Below are 21,578 nucleotides of genomic sequence, written 5' to 3' on the forward strand. Positions count from 1 at the left end.
AATATTAAAAATATAGATGAGAGCTCCACTGAGATGTAACCCCGGCGGCCGCACTGCTGCTGCACGACCATGGCCCCGGAGGCCAGCTAAACTACTTTGGGCACCAGCAGCTTTTTGCAGAAATGTCTCTAGACCGTGAATTGAGCCCCGGCCGCCATCTTATGATGACCACAAAAGGGAGGTACGAGCTTGTAGTGATGCAATTTCTGGCAGAAATTTCCCTGGACTTAGTTACTAAAATACAGAAATCCAAAACCGCATAGCCGCTATCACTATCAAGGCTGCGCAACCTCATATCTCTTCATTGTCAGCAATGGAAAACAAATTATCAAATGCTTCCTTTTCAACAGGTCTGACTTGGGTGAGGGGGAACTCCAAACAATAATAGTGAGTTTTTTGTTGAAATATTGAATGTAATCAAAGTAAAGAGAAAAGGAGAAAAGTAAAGTGAAATTTATCAGCTACACAGATGGGGGGGGCAGGGTAGGGGGGAGGTATACTGGGGTTCCTGGTGGTGGAATACGTACACTGGTGAAGGGATGGGTGTTTGAGCATTGCATAACTGAGACTTAAGCCTGAAAGCTTTGCAACTTTCCACATGGTGATTCAATTAAAAAATTAAAAAAAAAAATATATATATATATATATATGAGAGTGGGGCTGGAGCGATAGCACAGCAGGTAGGGCATTTGCCTTGCACATGGCCGACCCGGGTTCAATTCCCAGCATCCCATATGGTCCCCTGAGCACCGCCAGGGATAATTCCTGGTACAGAGCCAGGAATGACCCCTGTGCATAGCTAGGTGTGACCCAAAAAGCAAAAATCTATCTATCTATCTATCTATCTATCTATCTATCTATCTATCTATCTATCTACCGAGAGATGAGAGGGAGAGATAGTACAGTGGGTCTTGCATGCATGCAAAATGGGTAGATCAAAAATAATACAGGGGCCACAGAGTCAGTACAGGAATTAAAACACTTGCCTTCCTATATTTGTCTTAAAAAGTGCGGCTAAAATGAATTTTTCTCTCCCAAAGTAACACATAGTTTAGTTTTTTTAGGGTTTTTTTTTTGTGTGTGTGTGAAGTAGGTAGTTTTTTACATTGAAACAGAAGGATGTGAGAGAGAAGGGGGAAATGTGTTCAAAAGAGAAGACAGGCAGCAAAGAAACAGAGACAGGCCAGCAAGATATGTGATCAAGGGAGAAGGCAGCTTGAAGAGTGAGCCAAAAATAATGTTTTTTGCAAAACAGTAATTTATTTTAAATGATAGCTCTAAAGTACTCAGCTCTAAATTCCTGATTTTGAAAAAAGTTTAAGGATTTCTTTTGCTTTTACTTCACTTGCTGCTTTGTCATTTTTGGCTTATTTAAATGTTCGTGTTTCAGCTGCAGCACTGTATGTTCATGAAAAACATGGATTACTGCAAATTCATGTGAAGACAAACAGAATTAAGGAAGAAAATGGGGCTAGCAGCTGGTCATCAACCTTTGGAACCAAAGAAGGAAAAACAATAATTGGTACTTCATTCTTAATTTAGTCACCTTGAAATCACAAAGTTAGTCATGATTGGGTTCCAGATATACAATGTTTGAACACTGCTTGCTTTACCAGTGCCCACTTCCTAATTGGTACCTTTGGAGAACGAAGCTAGGATGCTGACAGGAGGCAGGGCACTTAGGTAATGTTTTTGGAGTTGTTTTTGGTTTTTGGGTCACACAGAGTAGTGCTCAGGGATCACTCCTAGCTGGCTCTGAGAACCATATGGGATGCCAGGAATCGAACCCGAGTCGACTGTATGCAAGGCAAGTGCCTTACTTGCTGTACTATCTCTCTAGCCTCTCAGGTGACTTTTAACATCATTGAAAGCTAAACTAAGTTTAAGAAGCACTTGTTTATGGGGGCTGGAGAGATAGCACAGCGGGTAGGGCGTTTGCCTTGCACGCGGCTGACCCAAGTTCAATTCCCAGCATCCCATATGGTCACCCAGCACCGCCAGGAGTAATTCCTGAGTGCATGAGCCAGGAGTAACCCTGTGCATTGCTGAGTATGACCCAAAAAGCAAAAAAAAAAAAAAGAAGCACTTGTTTATGAAGTATGAATGAATAAAAAATTATTAAGTACCACAAGTTTTCCCATCACCACTGTGTATCCTATTTAATTTTTAGCTTCTAAGGCTAGGGAAAAAGCTCAAAGGGTTGAGTACATGCTTTGCATACCAGTAGCCCAGATTCAGTCCTCAGCACCAAGTGGTCCCAGAGTACTGTCAGAAGGTGCTCTGAGCACTAATGGTTGTGGCCTGAAATTCCACCCTCCCATTTCCCAAAGTTTCTATACCCTGGAAGTTAAAGGGCTTTTTACAACTTTATTTGTTTGTTTTTTGGGGTCACACCTGGCGATGCACAGGGGTTACTCCTGACTGCACTCAGGAATTACCCCTGGAGGTGCTTGGGGAATCATATGGGATGCTGGGAATTGAACCCGGATTGGCTGCGTGTAAGGCAAATGCCCTACCCATTGTGCTATCGCTCCAGCCCTTTTACAACCGCTCCCCCCCACCCCGCTTTCTCTTTTCCCCACTGCCAGGATTGAATCCACAGCCTCAGACACACAAGGCAGAGCTCCACTGCTGAGCACATCCCAAGTTCTTTTTGCTTGTTGGGGTTCACCTGCCGGTTCTTTAAAAAAAATAACAATAATGGGGCTGGAACGATAGCACAGCGGGTAGGGTGTTTGCCTTGCATGCGGTCGACCCAGGTTCAAATCCCAGCATCCCATATGGTTCCGAGTACCGCCAGGAGTAATTCCTGAGTGTAGAACCAGGAGTAACCCCTGTGCATCGCCTGGTGTGACCCAAAAAGCAAATAATAATAATAATAATAACAACAACAACAAACCCCCCCATAAAACACAAAACTACTTAGGGGCCAGAGAGATAGTACATGGGTTATTAAGGCACTTGCCTTGCATATGGCCAATTCCTGGCAATGCCAGGAGTCACCACTGAGCACAGAGCCAAAAGTAACCCCTGAGCACCACTAGGTGTGATCCAATCCCTGAATTAGTAGGGATGGAGAGATGACTGAAGAGGATGAGCAAACAGTTTGCATGCAGGAGGCCTGTATACCACCAGGAGCAAATCAGCTCAGAGGCAGAAGCAGCCCCTAAGAATCACCAGCTATGGTCCCAAAATAAAACAAAAATGTATTAAATAGAATAAAATAATTACCATAGCTCAAAGGGCTGGAGCATATCTTTTGCATGCAAGATCTGGTCCTCAGTTTGATGCCTAGTATGCAAGGTCTATAGCATACTGCTGGGTGTGTCCCCCAAATTATAAGATTATTACTATAATAACGTATTTTGCAGATATACAAAAACACACGTAAATCACACTATCCCATTTTTGACACTTACCTCTTTGTAGCACTTCTCTACAATTTTATAGCTGGCATTACCCCACACTGTTATGTGTTCTCGTTTGTACTGCTTCACCAATTCTGAGACCTACACGTGAAAGTTCAAAACATTAGTCTTCTGTGTTTCGTAAATCCACTTACGTAAACACTGCTTGAACAGTACTTGCTGAAAGAGTATTACATATAAATTCAGTTGCATGTACAGAATATAAACACAATTTCCAATTTAACATGATTTATGTAAGATATCTAAGATATGATTGATTAATTTGACATAAACTAGCTACAAGGGGAAGAGGAAGCTAAGCTAGAACTTAGGTAAATGCTAAAACAACCGGCTTGTAGATGCTCACTTATCTCTATGAGAGAGACACAACTTACCCTGAGAATAGCCTTTCCTACCTAAAGCGATCCTGTAGCCCAGTGTACACAATTAAAAAACACTGACCCCCTAGGGTATCACATTTTCGTGGACATTATCAATCTTAGTCTTTGAAATGGGCTGCAGCTCAGGAGGCAATGCCCTAAGTACCTTCTTGATCAGCATTCGGTTGTTGACTTTGATATCGATGTTAATAGGAGTGGTCGGAAAGGCCTCAAAAACATCCTTCAGTAAGGGAATTCGGTTATCTTTTCCTTCACATTGGCACTCTGAGAAAGCAAGATTTTTCAGTGTATATTTAGAAGGTAAAAATTTTACATGTCTACTATATATTCACAATAGGATATTTACAAAGGGATTAAAAGCATAGAGAAAAATGATTTAAAGAACCCAACAACTTATATATAACCCATAGGTATGTTCTCTACTATTTTTTCCCTGTGCGTAAAGTAGTACAGTCAGAGTAGAGCTAAAAATTTTTGCTTTTTGTGCATGTACAATATCAGACAATGAATCCAGAGCCATACATGTAAGGCAAGCGCTCTACCACTGAGCTATATTCCTTGATCACTGAAGAGTTAAACCTGATCTTTGTGGTGCACCCCCTGCAGTGCTCAGGAACTATTCCCAGCTCAGTGCTCTCATGTTGCTCCTGATGGTGCTCGGGGAACCCTGGGGAACTAGGGATCAACTCTGAACCTCTATATGTGAAGCATTATTGGGGCAGTTCTCTGGATCCTTAACCTTATTGTTTTTGGTTTGGGGTTGCTTTTTTTTTTGGTTTTGGTTTTCGGTCACACTCAAAAGTGCTCAGGGCTTAGTCCTGGCTTTGTGCTCAGGGATCACTCCTGGCTGGGTTGGGGCAGGGTGGGGGCCAGGAGGAAGATGGGGTGCTGGAGATCAAATATGGGTTGGCCTCCAACCCCGTGTGCGAGGCAAGTGCCCTGCGTACTGGTTGTACTACCTCTCCAGCCCTAATCCGATTGTCCTAACTAAACAAAAACAAATTTCAAGTTAACTGTATTTATAACTGTGATTGGAATAATTTTCATTAAGCTGCTTATTTGTAGGCATGTCTTAATTCACAAGCAGTTGTAGGAAATAACGGAGTGCACTCTTTACTCAGATTCCCCAAGTGTAATATATCAAAAAACTACTGTGACATCATGACCATAGTGACACTGACATAAGGCACTGATCTTAGCCCATAATTATTTTTTATAACACTGTGATTTACAGAGTTGTTTATAACACAGTTATTTCAGGCATTCAAGCATTCAATGTTCCAACACCAATCCCACCACTCACTGACTTTCCCTCTACCAATGTTCCCAGTCATCCCTGACCACTCCCCCTCAAATCTCCCCAAGCCCGCCTCCTTGATAGGCAAATACAAATTTACTTCATATTGTTTGTTACAACAAAAGGAAAAATGGAATTACAAAAAAAAAAAAATAGAACAGGGGCTGGAGCAATAGTACAGTGGGTAGGATGTTTGCCTTGCTTGTGGCTGATCTGGGTTCGCTCCCCAGGATCCCGTATTGTCCCTCAAGCACCACCAGGAATAATTTCTGAGTGTAGAGTCAGGAGTAACCCCTAAGCATCACCAGGTACAACCCCCAAAAGCAAAAAGCAAAACAAACAAATAAAAACCTGGGTCTGCCACTTTCAAGGCAATCACCCTATCTGCAATAGCAAAAATTAGATCATAATAACCAGAGCTGGAGTGATAGTACAGCGGGTAGGGCATTTGCCTTGCATGCAGCTGACCTGATTCAATCCCTGACATCCCATATGGACCCCAAGCATTGCCAGAAGTGATTTTTGAGTGCAGAGCCAGGAGTAACCCTGAGCATCGCCAGATGTGATGCTCCCAGCATCAAAAAAAAAAAAAAGAAAAACCCAAAATAATAATTATCATTTGAATGTTTTTGAAAATATTCTGTTGGGTTGGAGTGATATACGATTAAGGCGCTTGCCTCACATGCAGCTGACCCCAAAATGATCACCAGCACCACACATGATGCCCCGCAAGCACAAAGCTAGGAGTTGTCCCTGAAAACCACCTTGTGTAGCCCAACAATACCCCTTCAAAATATATGTAATACTCTATTGAAAAGCCCTAAAACATTTTAATTTAATCAAATCATCCCTTCAAGGTTGACCGAGTTTGCTACCCTAAGATGACATTTTGGCATAAGGATTATTTTTAACTGAAAGCAACTGAAAAGAAGCATTATAACAAAAGCTCTCTGTCCTCCCCCATGTGACTGAAAACAAGACTGATGTTTGTACAGAAACTGATTATCAACAACTGCAGACCCTTAGCTCCAAGCAAGCACCAGAGTACTCTAGACAACAAACTACTAATTTATCATGCCTTATTTCCCCTTATTTGCCACCCTAGAAACAAAGTCGTTTTCTTTTGCTTGTCAATTTGAAAAAAAATCTTTTTTTTTTTCATTGTAACTAGTTGAGACAAGTTCTAATCACCCCTCTGAGATATTCGTTCCTCGGTTTCTCTCATTAGGTAAACATAGTAGGGGCCAGACAGATAGTATAGCATGTCAGGTACCTGCCTTGCACGCAGCTAGCTGACCCAGCCAGGTTTGATCCCCAGCACCATATATGGTTCCCTGAGCTTCACTAGGAGTATGCCCTGAGTATCACCAGGTGTTGCCTCAAAACTATAAATACAAACATATAAAAACTAATAAAATACTATACATTTCTCTTTGTCTACACAGCCCCAACTAGGAATTCCCCAGGAGGGCAGAAGAAAAATGCATTTTTTGAGGCCCTGAATGATAATACAAGGCAGACGCCCTATCCACTGTTCTATCACTCAGGACCCTCAAAGCATCTTTCAAAAGAAAATAATTAGGGGGAGGACAAGAGTTCAGCAGGTAGGATATTTGCCTTGCACAAGGCTTACCCAGGTTAGATCCCCAGCACCATATGTGGTTTCCAGAGCACTGCCAGGCATGATTCCTGAGCACAGAGCCAGCAGTAGGCCCTGAGCACTGCCAGGTGTAGCCCAGAACACCAAAAATATATAATAATAGTAAAATTAAAAAATAATTACTGGGGTTGAAGAGATAGTAAAGGGGTAAAGGTGCTTTCCCTGCATGCAGCCAACTCCACATAAGCACTGTCAGGAGTGACTCCTGAGCAAAGAGCCAGGCTGTAAGCTCTGAGCACCACCAGGAACGGCTCTACCCACTCTTCCTGGATACATAGATAAAAGAAAACAATTGCTGGGCTTGGGAATTAATACAGGGGTTAGGGCATGCCAGTCATATATTTCAATCTCCACTATCATAAGGCTTCCCCCAAGCATCTCTGGGGATGACTCTCAAGGTCCCTGAGCACCACTGAGGTAGCCCTGGTGGTCCCAGCACCATGGGGCCGGAGTACCAAACCACTGAACCATCACTTGGCTGGGTAACAGCTGGGGGTGGCCTGAGACACGGAGTTCCACCTGGAAGGCCCCAAAATAAACAAAGCAAATAATAACTCCCCCAGGTGTGTGCCACAAAAAAGGCAAGAGACCCTAGGTCTGTATTCCTTTGAGAGCTGAGAATCTCTCCAGTATTGAAAAAAGCTAAGAGTTCTGAGCAAAGGAATAAGAACAAAACTAAACAAACAACTCAATGCCTAATCTGAGTCAAGTTTTTGTTTTGTTTTTTTTTTCTTTTGATGTTTGGGCTACACCCTGTGGTGCTCAGGGCTTACTCCTGGCTCTGCACTCAGGGATCACTCCTGGCCATGTTTGGGGGAACCAGACATGCCAGAGATCGAACTCTGGTCAGTCGTGTACAAGGCAAAAGCCTTCCCCACTGTTCTATTGCTCTGCCCCCAGTCAAGTTTTTATAGCACTACAAGTATGTCTATTTCAAATGCAATAAACTTCACATTTGAGGCATAGCCTCAAGTAATCTATGGAATGAGTTGATTGTGTGAAGGCTCTTTTTTTTTTTAGTTTTGGTATTTGGGCCACACCCAGTGGTGCTCAGGTTTTCTCCTAGTGAGGCTCAGGGATCACTCCTGGCGGGGCTCAACGGATGATATGGGGTGTTGGGGATGAACACTGGGTCAGCAGCATGCAAGGCAAGTGCCCTGTCCACTCTACTCTCTCCAGCCCCAAAGATTAATTATTCTTTATAACTATACAAAGCTTGAGAACATAAAGCACTGCTATCAAAAGTAGGACAGTTGAGGAGATTCTTCAGATGAAGAGACCGTGTAGAGCAGCTGACCTGGGAAGGACACACAGTTTCAAGTCCTGGCTCTTCCGCTGATTCATTATATGACCTTGATCAAACTTATTTACATGGTTAGTCTTAAGTTTCCTTATCAGTAACAAGATAGTACAATAGCCTTAACAGTCTCAAAGTTCTCTTCACCTTAAAAATTCTATGAACTTATCAAGGTAGTATAAAACAGAAAATGGAAACTTTTTTTCCCCTAAGTAAAAAGACTTTAATGTTATTCTCTTTAATAATTCAAAATGTGGAGCAGTGAGATGATATAAAATGTTATAGGAGGGCAGGGGGTTGCAAAAAAAATATATGTTATAGAATTAGTAAGGATCTGAAAGGGATACTTTGAACTTTTCATTTATCCTTTTTATTTGAATAGATGGTTACTGGGGCTGGAGTGATAGCACAGTGGGTAGGGTGTTTGCCTTGCATTCGGCTGACCCGGGTTCGATCCCCAGCATCCCATATGGTCCTGTGAGCACCACCAGCGGTAATTCCTGAGTGCAAAGCCAGGAGTAACCCCTGTGCATTGCGGGTGTGACCCAAACAAGCAAAAAAAAAAAAAAGAATAGATGGTTACTCTAAATATTTTAATATTTTAGAATATGAAGCTTTAGAAGCACAAAGTATCCCCAATAATATCTGGGTTTTATAATTTGTATTCAAGTTTAAATTTTACATATATATATATATACATATATACATAATATATGTAGTTTTTCTCTCCACTTCCAACCCTATATACAAACTTCAATAGAAAAAGTTACATCTTTGACCTTCACTCTCTCTGGGTGAAGATTCCTGGGATGTTGAGCTGACAGAATAAGGAAGCTTTAAGGGCAACACTTCTAGGTGAAACTTACTATGATAAAAGAATATGTGTGTATAGATAATTCTCAATATAAATGAATAAACATTATAATGTATTTAAGTGCAAATGGGAAATATTACCTCTTTGAAATGTGACATCCAGTTTTCCAAGGTAAGATGGAAGTTCCTTTAAAAGATAGGATTAAAAATATGTTAAATCACAGAATCTAAAAAATGTTCAGTGTCTATTTTTCCTGGAGGAGTGTGGAGGGGAGACACACCCCGGGCTTACTCCTGGCTGTGCTCAGGGATCACTCCTGGCAGTGCTTGGAGGACCATACGGGGTCCTGGGAATGGGGATTGAAACTGGGTTAATCACATGCAAGGCAAGGTCCCCGCCTGCTGCACTATCTTTCCAGTGCCAGATTTACTATCTTTTTGTTTTTATTGTCTGTCTGCCTTGGGGCCATACCCAGCTGTGCTCTGGGCTTACTCCTGGCTCTGCGCGCTGGTATCACTCCTGATGGGGCTCAGGGGACCATATGTAGTACCAGGAACTTAACTTGGTTTGACTGTGTGCAAGGCAAGCATCCTACCTGCTGTACTATTTCTCTGGCCCCTGTTTTCTGTGTCTTATATTAACACAAAAAGTATCTGCTTCTTTAAAAGTAAGAGAAACACTATACCATGGTTCCATAGGACCCCTTTAGCAGAATATCTCCAACAACAAACTAAACACACAATTACTAACTTTCAAAAGAAAGATCTTGGACCTGAGATGTAGCTTGGCAGTGAAGACAACTGGGTGGCTTACGTGTATTACTGGGTTTGATCCCCAGAATCACAAAAGAAAAACAAAAAGGGCGGAGTAGTAGAGCACAGGGATTCAAGTGCTGGCCTTGCACATGCCGACTCTGATTCGTTCTTTCATTCTCTAGCACCACACATGGTCCTAAACAGAGGTGTGAGACCTGAGCACTACCAAGTGTGGCCCCAAAACCAAAAACAACAACAAAAATATATAGCAAAATAAATCTTTGCTATTTAATAGGGATCTCTTCTCACTAATAATACACAAAGATCACAGCAGACAAATATCAAGAAAATAGAATGCAAAGGCCAGAGGTAGTACAGGAGAATAAGGGACAAGTCTTGCATGAAGGCAAACCCTTATTTTAATGCCCAGCATCACAGGGTCCCCCAGTACCCCCAGATGTAGCCTTGGAGATCCCTGAGCACTGCTAGGATAATCCAAGTAATCCCTGGCACCACAGACACTCACTATTAAACTGCCAGCTGGGTTAGCCAAGAATTATTTGGATAGGCTGGAAAGATGGCATAGAGTGTAGGGCATTTGCTTTGCGTGCAATCAACCTTGGTTTTATGTCTGGGTCCACATATGGACCCCGAGCCCCTCTAGGATTCCTGATTCCTGATCACAGAGCAAGAATAAGGCATGAGCACACTAGGTGTAGTCCAAAAACAAAAATGGAGGGAGGGAAGTGGAGGGGAAGAGAGAAGAGAGTGAAGCAGGGGAAAGGAAGGGAGTCGCCTGAGGTACCCTCTGAATACCACTTGAGAGATTTGCCCATCCCACTGTCAATGTCACTGTCATCCTGTTGCTCATCGATTTGCTCCATCAGTAATATCTTCATTCTAAGACTTGTTGTTATTGTTTTTGGCATATTGAATACGCCACGGGTAGCTTGCCAGGCTCTGCCGTGCAGGCAAGATACTCTCAGTAGCTTGCTAGGCTCTCCGAGAGGGGTGGAGGAATCGAACCAAGGTTAGCCGCGTGCAAGGCAAACGCCCTACCGCTGTGCTATCACTCCAGCCACATCTCACACAAAAAGAAAATCCAAAGAAAAAAGTGAGTAATAATCATATAGGAAAATCCTAAACTCATTAATGATCATGTACATTACTATTTATATCAAACATCAAATAAATCACAATTAACATTTAATCTGGGATGGGAATGTAGTAACACTTATCTTGCACGTATGAGGCCTTGGATGGGAACAACCCAAGTACTGCCTGCTATAACCCCAAAACAAATATTTGAGTAGTTTATATGCTCATTGTAGTAAATACTAATAATGGAAGGAAAAAATATTAACTCACAATGTCTTAGGTATTATTTTCACCTGAAAATGTTGAAAATTGCAGGGCTGGAGCAATAGCACAGTGGGTAGGGTGTTTGCCTTGCACGCAGCCAACCCGGGTTCGATTCCCAGCATCCCATATGGTCCCCTGAGCACCGCCACGAGTAATTCCTGAGTGCAAAACCAGGAGGTAACCCCTGTGCAATGCCAGGTGTGACCCAAAAAGCAAAAAAAAAAAAAAAGTTGAAAACTGGGAGCCAGAGTATAGTGGGTAGGGCGTTTTCCTTGAACACAGCCGCCCAGGTTTAATCCCTGCCATCCCATATGGTCCCCCAAGCACCACAGGAGTAATTCCTGAACACAAAGCCAGGAGTAACTCCTGAGCAGCACTGGGTGTGACCCAAGAAGCAAAAAATAAAATAAAATAAAATTTAAAGTTGGGGGGCTGGAGCTATAGTACAGTGGGTAGGGTGTTTGCCTTGCACGCGGCCGACTTGGGTTCGATCCCCAGCATTCCATATGGTCCCCCGAACACCACCAGGAGTGATTCCTGAGTACAGAGAACAGGAATAACCCCTGAGCATCACGAGCGTGACCCAAAAAAGAAAAAAAAAAGAAAAAAAAAAGTTTAAAAGTTAACAGCATATACTCTTAGGGGTCCGGAACGATAGCACAGTGGGAAGGGCGTTTGCCCTGCATGCGGCAGACCTGGGTTCGATCCCCGACACCCCCTAATGGTTACCTGAGGCTGCCAGGAGTGATCCTCAAGTGCAGAGTCAGGAGTAACTCCTAAGTACAATGAGGTGTGGCCGAAAACAAAACAAAACAAAAAAAATCCAAGAAAATAAGCCCCAGGATATGTTGTTTATGCTCCATGTTTTTTTACATGGATAATTGTGATCTCAATTTATGTATATGGTATTTTGAACACTTTAACATTATGGCAACGCATGTATTTCCTCATGTATTCTCTTTCCCTTTTTCTTTTGTTTTTGGGGCGACACCCGGCTATGCTTATGGCTTTCTCCTGGCTCTGTGCTCAGGGATCACTCAGGGAACCATCAGGGGTGCCAGGGATCAAACCCAGGTTGGCTGGATGCAAGTCAAAAGCCCTATCCAATGAACTATCTCTCTGGACATTAGTTTTACAAAATCTTAGAGGGACCAAAGAGATACCTCAGTGGGCTAGTATGTGTACCTTGCATGAAGGAGACTTGGTAGCACTACCAGGAGTAACCTTGAGCGCAGAACCAGGATAATCCCTGAGAACTGCCAGGTTGGCCCAACAGTCACCCATCCCACCCCCGATTCCCCCAAAAACCTTAGAGGCTACTAAGTACTAAGTATTAGTTTTTCATGCTTTGTACTTACACAGTACTTGAGATCAGAGATATTGACATTGACCCCAGTTGATCTCTTTAGATTCTCATCATGTGACACTACAACTTGTTCATCTTTTGTGATATGGCAGTCCAATTCCAGCATATCAGTTCCAAGTGTGACTGCACTGAAGAAAAACAAAGGAAAACACTCTGAGACATGAGAATGCTTAAGCAACATGTATCTAAAAATTTACAGTTACAAAATGAACCACTAAAAAGTCCCATATAATTAACATTTCTTCTCATCACTCTTATCTACTATGACTTGTGAAATATCTAGGTGGTAAAGTTGTAAGTTTGAGATGAGCGAGGACATGGTTCTGAGGATCCCTGGCATCACACAGGCACCCCCCCACAACCCCAAAGAATAAGCCACATCTCAAGTCCAAACCTTTCTTTTAAAATTAACCCTGGAATTTCATAATATGTATGCTAATTATAAATTTTTAAAAAATTAAAGGGGAAGACTGGAGAGGTACTAGAGGGGATAAAGCATCTGCACATGACCAACCCCAGTTCAATCCCCAGTGATGCTTCGGGTTCCCCAGCACCACCAGGAGTGACCCCTGAGCATCCGAGGTGTGGCCCAAACCCTCTCCCCTCTGAACCGCACCACTTGGTTCCCTAAGAATCACCAGGTGCAGCTCTAGAGACCCTCCAGCACCACCAGGGTGGTCCGAGTATCCCCAGCATCCAAGGGCCAGAGCGACTTTGCATTCTTGGGCCCTTGCACTGAACTGACAGCTTGATTGGCTGAGAATCATTAGTGGGGCCTCTGAACCCCTGAGCACTGCTTGAGAGGCCTCACCCAACTTTTTTTCTTTTTGTAGTGCTCAGGGCTTAGTCCTTGCTCCGGCAGGCATGGGGGACCATATGGAGTGCCAAGGATCAAACCTGGGTTGGCCGCAGACAAGGCAAGCACCCTACCCACTGTACTATTGCTCCAGCCCCTATTTTTAAAAAGAAAATGATGGGGTGCGGGGGACAGAAGACATTGCAAAGGACAGGAATCATGCCTTGATGCTCAAGGCCCCAGGTTGGAAACCCAGCACAGCAAGCCCACCCCAGCCTCCATCAGGGGTCCTGCGGTCACTGTCTCCTCACATCCCATCCCCCAACCAGTGTGGCCCTGGTGACCCCTACACCACATATTGCTGGGATCCACACACACCAAATGGCCAGGTCTAAATTTTGAACCATCAGCCAGGTATCATGGGGGAGTGGCTTCCAGGTCCTCTGAGCATTGCTTAAGAGAACCAAAATGGAAAAAAGTGGTGATATAAAGAATGAAATATAGGGAAGTGGAACTTTACTCCTCTATAAGAAAAGATGAGGGGCTGGAGGGATAGCACAGTGGGTAGGGTGTTTGCCTTGCATGCGGTCGACCCAGGTTCAATTCCCAGAATCTCATATGGTCCTCTGAGCACCGCCAGGAGTGATTCCTCAGTGCGCAGAGGTAGGAGTAACGCCTGTGCATCGCCAGGTATGACCCAAAAAAGAAAAAGAAAAAAGATAAAATCCTGAATTCCATTACAACTTGGATGAAAAGGGGCTAAAGTGACAAGTACGGTGGGGAGGGCACAAGTGTCCTACTACACGCAGTTGAGCCAGGTTCAATCCCAGGCATCCTATATGGTCCCCTGAGCACTGCCAGGACAAATTCCTGAGTGCAGAGCCAGGAGTAACCCCAAAGCCTCATTGGGTGTGACCATAATCTCCCTCACTAAAAAAAAAAAAAAAAAAAAAAAAAAAAAAAAAAAACCTCAAAAACTTGAATGGAACAAGAGGGTGTCATGTCAGGCATGTCAAGCAAAGTTTATCAGAAGGAGAAGCACAAATATCCGGTGATCTCATGCACACATGAAGTATAAAGAAACAAAGCAAGGAAATAGACAATGGCTACTGAAAACAAATTCAGAAATTCTGCCAACAGAACTGAGTCGGTCAAAGGGCAGTGGCAGGGGGTGGGGTATTAGTGACAGGGGTCTGAGGGAGAAGGGAGGGCAAATGAGAAGAGACTAGGACAGTTGAGAGGGGTTATTGGCACTGTAGTTATGGGTGTGGTAGTAACACTGTATGCTTAAAGCATAAATATTAAGGGGTCATGGGCCGGAGAGATAGTACAGTGGTTAAGGTGTTTGCCTTGCACTTGGCCAACACAAGTTTCATCCGGGCACCCTACATGGCTACCTGAGTATCACCAGGGTAACTCCTGAGTGCAGAGCTAGGAGTAAGCGCTGAGGATGGCCAGGTGTGGTCCCAAAACAACAAACAAAACAATTAGGATCCAGAGCAGTAATACACGGTAAGGGGCTTGCCTTGCACATGACTAATTCAGTTTGATCCCCAGTATCACATAAGGTTCTGAGTCTGGTCAGGCATGATCCCCGTGTTCAGAGTCACGAGTAAGCCTTGGCTGGGAGCTGCTAAGTATGGCCCCCCCCAAAAAAAAATGAAACAAAATGAAATCTATGGTAATTCATGATACCTTAATTTTTGTAAAAAAAGAAATGTCGAGACAGAGAGATAGTTCAATATAGGCGGGCAGGCGTGCCTTGCGTGCAGGTGGTTGGGAACTGATTCCACCACCACATGGTTCCCTGAGCATCAAGTCAGGAGCAATACCCTGAGCAATACCAGGCTTGACACAGAAACAAAATGAAATAAAAATTATGTTACTCTCACTTATTCACAACATTGAGGCTGATGATTCAGGGATGAGATCGTTAGAATTATGTTATTCCCATTTCATAGATGAGATAATTAACACCATTAATTAGATATTCTAAAATATGGGAACCAGGTCACCAATTAATTACTTTGACTCTCTGCCAACAATACTTCCTGCTACTGCTAATACAATTTGCTTCCTTCTCTTACCATTCATGCTTAATACCACAGGGATCAAATTGTCCTCTGGGCGTTTAGAAAGGCAACCTGGTTTAATAACCTAGTTCTATTAGCTCTTAAGAACCAGTTTTTACATACTCAAGGGTTTAGTGTGTGTGTGTGTGTGTGTGTGTGTGTGTGTGTGTGTGTGTGTGATACAATCTCTCTAAGTGCTTGGTTCCATGCTTTTTTGGGTGTGGTTCTGTTCTCTTTCATCTGTCTTCTACTAATATTCTTCCTTGTTCTTGTGAATGCTTCATAACATTATCTCAATCAGTATCTACTACAGCAAGGAGTCAGGGAATGGGAGATCAACAAGATTCTTGGGATGAGGAGACAGTTCAAAGGGCTGGAGCTCATGCAGCTTTGCTTGTGCAAAGCCTGGGTCTGGCACTGCATGGTCCACTAAGCACCACCAGAGTTGACCCCCAAGCACTGCATCAGAATAAGCCCCTAAGCACTGACAGGTGTGCCCCCCTCCCCAAGTTAAAAAAAAAAATTCTTGCTTCCAAGAAACACAAAAGAGCCATATTCATAGCAGTGTTCATAAAAACATTTAATAAGTCCACAAAAAAATTTATACACTGAGATATAATTATCTCTTTGTCAGTGCTAATTACTTCTCTAGCTATACTATAAAACAGAATTAATTTGCAACTGAGTTCAAAGTACTGGATGTCCCAAACAAAAAAAGAATAATAGTTTCTTACTTTCTACTAAAAGATAATTCTTCTGATCCTGGTACGTTTACCATTCCTGGTTAATCTTTTTTCTTTTATTTTTCTTTTACCTCCCCAAAGTGCTCAGTGGCCACCAGAGGACCCAAGTGGTACTGAGGGGTCCATGCGGAGCAGGGGCTCAAACCCAGGGCCTCCAAACACCATGCATTTGATCCAGCCTTTTCCGCTATATCCCTGACCCACAAATAAGCACATCTAATAAACACAAAAAACACATAGAAAAGTTGCTTCCTTCTGCAAAAAACTACAGTTATAAATAACTATGACATCATCAGAGGCTACGGCACTTTTCAATAGCTACTGCTTAAACAAAACAATATAAAAAATGCCGAAGGGGCTGGAGAAATAGTACAGTGGGTTGGGTGCTTGCCTTGCACATGGCCGAACCAGTTTGAACCCCAACATCCCATATGGTCCCCCAGACCCACCAGGAGTGATCAGCACAAAGTCAGGAGTAAGCCCTGAGCATTATTAAGTCTGACCCCCAAACCAATCAAACAGAAACAACAACAACAAAAATAAGATCATGGGAAATACTCCAGGGATTAAGGCCTTTCCTTTCATGTTCTGTCCTAGTGCATATGGTTCCTGCCAGGAGTGACCTCTGAACACAGAGCCTGCAGTACTGGGCCCCAAACACTGGGTGTGGTCTAAAAAAATCCAACAAAAACAACAACAACAATAACAACAGGGGCTGGAGAGATAGCACAGCGGGTAGGGCGTTTGCCTTGCACGCGGCCGACCCGGGTTCAAATCCCAGCATCCCATATGGTCCCCTGAGCACGGCCAGGGGTGATTCTTGAGTGCATAGCCAGGAGTAACCCCTGTGCATCGCCAGGTGTGACCCAAAAAGCAAAAAAAAAAAAAAAAAAAAACAATAACAACAACAAAATCAAGAACAAAACTAAGATTAACATTCATAAAGCTTTAAAGAAGAAAGACCAGATAACAATTGTGCAGACAAGAATGACTGAGTGGACACATAAACCTATTCAGAACAACAGCCAGTGGAACAGTCATTCCATTTTCCCTTCTCTTGAGTAATTAGCATCACACACTATATGCTCCCTGTTCCAAATATCTTCTTTCAGCCTTGGATTTCCAAAAACTGATCTGGATTTTCAGTTATAGAGAAGCTAAATTTTCTTTGGAAAACTTTATAAGTGTTTCATCAATTTCTTTGAAAACTGCCATGGATATAAGGATATCCATGGCAGTTTTCTTTCTTTTTTTTTTTTTTGCTTTTTGGGTCACACCTGGCGATGCACAGGGGTTACTCCTGGCTTTCCACTCAGGAATTACCCCTGGTCGTGCTCAGGGGACCATATGGGATGCTGGGATTTGAACCCGGGTCGGCCTCGTGCAAGGCAAACGCCCTACCCACTGTGCTATCTCTCCAGCCCCCTCCATGGCAGTTTTCAAAGCTACACTGAACCTGTCTAATGCTTTGTCCCCAAACCTGTCTAATGCTTTGTCCCTATTGCCTTTTTTTGTTCGTTTGTTTTTGGGTCACACCCAGCGATGCACAGGGGTTACTCCTGGCTCTGCACTCAGGAATTACTCCTGGCGGTGCTCAGGGGACCATATGGGATGCTGGAAATTGAACTCAGCTCGGCCGCATGCAAGGAGAATGCCCTACCCACTGTGCTATCGCTCCAGCCCCCTCTTTTATTGCTTGAAGCAGTGTTTTGTAGTTCTCTTTGTAGAGGTCCTTCACCTCTTTAGTTAAGCTGATTCCAAGGTATTTGGTTTTCTGAGGCACCAAATTGTGAAAAGGATTGTTTTACTAGTATCTCTTTTTTCTCTTTCACTATTTGTATATAGGAAGGCCATGGACTTTTAAGTATTGATTTCTTTGAAAAACTTCAAACTAACTACATTAAATTTTTTAAGTGATTTTAGTAAAATACAAACAACTATCACAAATGAATGTTACAGGTATACAACCTTCCACTTTGTCATCATCAATTTATTATATTTCTGTGTGACTGATGTCAGGATTCAAACTCAAGGCCTCACACAGGCAAAGCAAGTGGTCTACGACTAGAACCCCCACCCCTACCCAGGCCCACTGTAATCATCACTTAAAAGATAAACTGTAGGGGCTGGAGCAATAGCACAGTAGGTAGGGTATTTGCCTTGCATGCGGCCAACCCAGGTTTGATTCCCAACATCCCATATGATCCCCCGAGCATTGCCAGGAGTGATTCCTGAGTGCAGAGCCAGGAGTAACCCCTGGGCATCGCTGGGTATAACCCAAACTGCCAAAAACAAAGAAAAAAAAACCACCACCATACATCTATACAATGGAATACTATGCAGCTGTTAGAAAAGATGAAGTCATGAACTTTGCATATAAGTGGATCAACACGGAAAGTATCATGCTAAGTTAAATGAGTCAGGAAGAGAGACAGACATAGAAAGATTGCGCTCATCTGTGGAATATAAAATAACAGAATAGGAGACTAACACCCAAGAATAGTAGAAATAAGTACCAGGAGATTGGCTCCATGACTTGAAAGCAGGCCTCACATGCTGGGGGAAAAGGCAGCTCAGACAGAGAAGGGAACACCAAGTAAAATATGGTTGGAGGACCCGCTCGGGAAGGGAGATGCGTGCTGAAAGTAGACTATAGATTGAACACGATGGCCACTCAATACCCCTATTGCAAACCATAACAACACCCAAAAGGAGAGAGAGAACAAGAGGGAATACCCTGCCACAGAGGCAGGGTGGGGTGGGAGAAATGGGATTGGGGAGTGGGAGGGATACTGGGTTCATCAGTGGTGGAGAATGGACACTGGTGGAGGGATGGGTTCTTAAACACTGTATGACGGAAACACAAGCACGAAAATGTGTAAATCTGTAACTGTACCGTCACGGTGATTTACTAGTTAAAAAAAAAAAACACCAACACCACCACCAACAAAAAAAACCAAGATAAACTGTAGAATATCTTTGTATATACTTACTGCTTAAAGGCTGCCATTGTGTTCTCCAAATTTTCTCCAGCACCTGTGAAAACATTAAACTTTATTTTCCTAGAAATTCATTTTAATATTACATATCTAGCAAAAACATATTGACATGTATACATTATTAGACATTATAATAATCATATACTATTAGACCTGTAATATTTTAAATAGTGTAATAGGGACCAGAAAGACAGTAGAGCAGTTAAGGTACTTGCCTTGTAGGTAGTTGACGCAGATGGATCCTCTGCACCAAAGTACCCCGAGCATTGCCAGGAGTTGTCCCTGAGCACAGATCCAGGAGTAAACCCTGGGCACCAACAGGTGTGAACCCAAAACAACCAAAAGTAGAATTGGGGGAGATAGCTCCAAGGGTTACAGCACATGCCTGCCCTGGACTCCCTCCCAACGCTACACGTTTCCCTGAGCACAGCCAGGTGCAGATAATTCAGGAGCCTTCAAAAACACAAACAAGGCTGGAGAAACACAGCCGACACAGGTTTGATCCCCAGCATCACATATGGTCCCCAGCACCACAAGAAATGATTCCTGATCACAGCAAATGTTGCTCAAAAACAAACTGTAAAATAATTAATAATACTGAATTCAATATAATAGTGCAGTTAATATATTCAGTGAAAGTAAGGGGAGATAGCTCAAGGTGATGTCGGTAGGCCCCATGGGTGACTTATGTGAAGCAGGAAGGAGAAAGACGGTCACTTTCTCCCCCAACCTCTGCCATTCGGGACTCAGGGTTACTGGGTTCTTGTCTTGCCTCGAAGAAAGGAATTTCAGGAGTAAACAAGCAGTGACGTAAATAGAGAGTAATGAGAATAACAAGCTCAGGAGAGAACAGGGGCTACTCCAAGGGCGGAGAGAGCCCCTACACACACCCAGCATTAGACACAAAAGCACGAAACTACACATCTCAAGAGGGGAGATGTGGGCGATACATGTGCTCGGGTGCCGCATGTGCTCGGCCTCCTGGGCACAAGCAGCACATGGGCTCGGGCAGCATAGGCGCGCCCTTTCTTTGTTCAAGGTGGCCTTTATAGGCTCTTCTCCAGTTGTCTGGGTTGTCTTGATCCGTAATGTTCCAGAGTCTTCTCAGGGCTGAATCACTAAAGTTAATCAGATTAAGGGAGAGGTCCGAGCATTTGAGGAACTTCATGGGAAGGGGTCCAATCTCCTCAAGGGTCCACTCTGAAGGTCTTATCAGGTCTCTGTTTTCCGGACCCACAGGGTGGATCAACCTTAGAATTTTCCTCCCAAACCTAAGCTTCGTTGCTGAGGGCCTTTCCCTGTCTATCTGCCTATATCAAACGCACTATATGTCCATTTGTTATTTGATCGAACCCAGGTCAGCCCACGTGCAAAAGTGTATGCTTTGTTTGCCAGAGTCCAATCCCTGTCACTATGTGGATGGTTCCCAGAGCACTGCCAGGAACAGACCCTGTGTGCCACCAGGTATGTCCTCAAACAAACAAAGTAAAAAAGTAAAGGGGTGGTTCTGGAAGGCATGTATGTGTGCTGGGAATAGGGGGGAGTTAGCATGCAAGAAGACTTCGAGCATGATTCAAAGCAGTGCAAGGCACCCCAAGTACCACTGGATATAGCACTGGCAGCTTCTAAGCTTTGTTGTGGTACTGCTTGCTCTGAGTCCCTCGAGCCCCTAAATCTGAGCACCACTATGCTGAAACCCCACATCACATCATGAGGTCAGAGAATCAAATCATCAGACCTGCACTGCTGGGCCAGATCTTACCAGGAGGACCCCCTAGAGAACAACTGGTGAACCCCCACAAAAGGGATTATTGCTATTATTATGGCCATTATCATAATGGTAATTAGTAAAACAATCCTTTTCTTTTTGGGTCACACCAGTGATGCACAGGGGTTACTCCTGGCTCTGCACTCAAGAATTACTCCTGGTGGTGCTCATATGAGATGCTGGGAATCGAACCCGGGTCGGCCACGTACAAGGTCAGCCGCATCATCAGAACAGAACCCAGCCACAGCCATGCTCAAGGCCATTCTCCACATGTTCGGACAAGCCTCACGCATGAAGAGACTGGCAGAGGAACCCAGGTGTGTGGGACCCGGAACAGAGATCTCCAAGCCTGCTCAGATTGGGACTGGGCCTTCTCCACTCAGACCTCCCAGTTTCCAGTAGCTTGGCAGCCACACCCACAAATTGCCCAAAAACCAAATAGATAAATAAATAATGCATATATCTGCTAAAAACCCAAGGCCGAGTAACCAGTTTTTGGTTTGGGTCCTTGGGGGTTTTCTGTTTGTTTTTTTGCAGAGGAGGGAATGTTGATACATACAAGACAAGTGCAATACCCAGAAATACTCAGGGCTTACTACTGGCCATCACATACATACAGTCCCCCAGCCAGGGAATTGAACCAGGGTTAGCAGCAGGTGAGGCAAGTGCCTTAACTTCTACACTATCTCCCTGGCCTACACTAATTCATTACTTTTACCTTATGGGCTCCTTGTCTCTCTTACCATATTTCCTAAATCAAATAATTTTAATTCAAAAATAATATAATAGGGGCTGGAGTATAGCAGGAAGGGCATTTGCCTTGTACATGACCCAGGTTCGG

At 43.6% G+C, this 21,578-nt stretch overlaps 1 protein-coding gene across 1 annotated transcript in view; it reads right to left on the reverse strand.

Moving 5' to 3' along the window:
* GDPD1 (glycerophosphodiester phosphodiesterase domain containing 1) overlaps window positions 1–21,578 on the reverse strand; it is a 43,361-nt gene that overhangs the window by 10,833 nt on the left and 10,950 nt on the right. Inside the window, exons 2-6 of the mRNA XM_004608621.2 lie at window positions 18,964–19,006; window positions 12,352–12,487; window positions 9,017–9,062; window positions 3,954–4,072; window positions 3,420–3,509 (exon numbers count right to left, since the gene is read on the reverse strand). Of these exons, the coding sequence (XP_004608678.1) occupies window positions 3,420–3,509; window positions 3,954–4,072; window positions 9,017–9,062; window positions 12,352–12,487; window positions 18,964–19,006 (434 nt within the window). The remainder of the gene's footprint in view (window positions 1–3,419; window positions 3,510–3,953; window positions 4,073–9,016; window positions 9,063–12,351; window positions 12,488–18,963; window positions 19,007–21,578) is intronic.

Source organism: Sorex araneus, chromosome 3 (assembly GCF_027595985.1).
Source record: "Sorex araneus isolate mSorAra2 chromosome 3, mSorAra2.pri, whole genome shotgun sequence".
NCBI classification, from domain to species: Eukaryota; Metazoa; Chordata; class Mammalia; order Eulipotyphla; family Soricidae; genus Sorex; species Sorex araneus.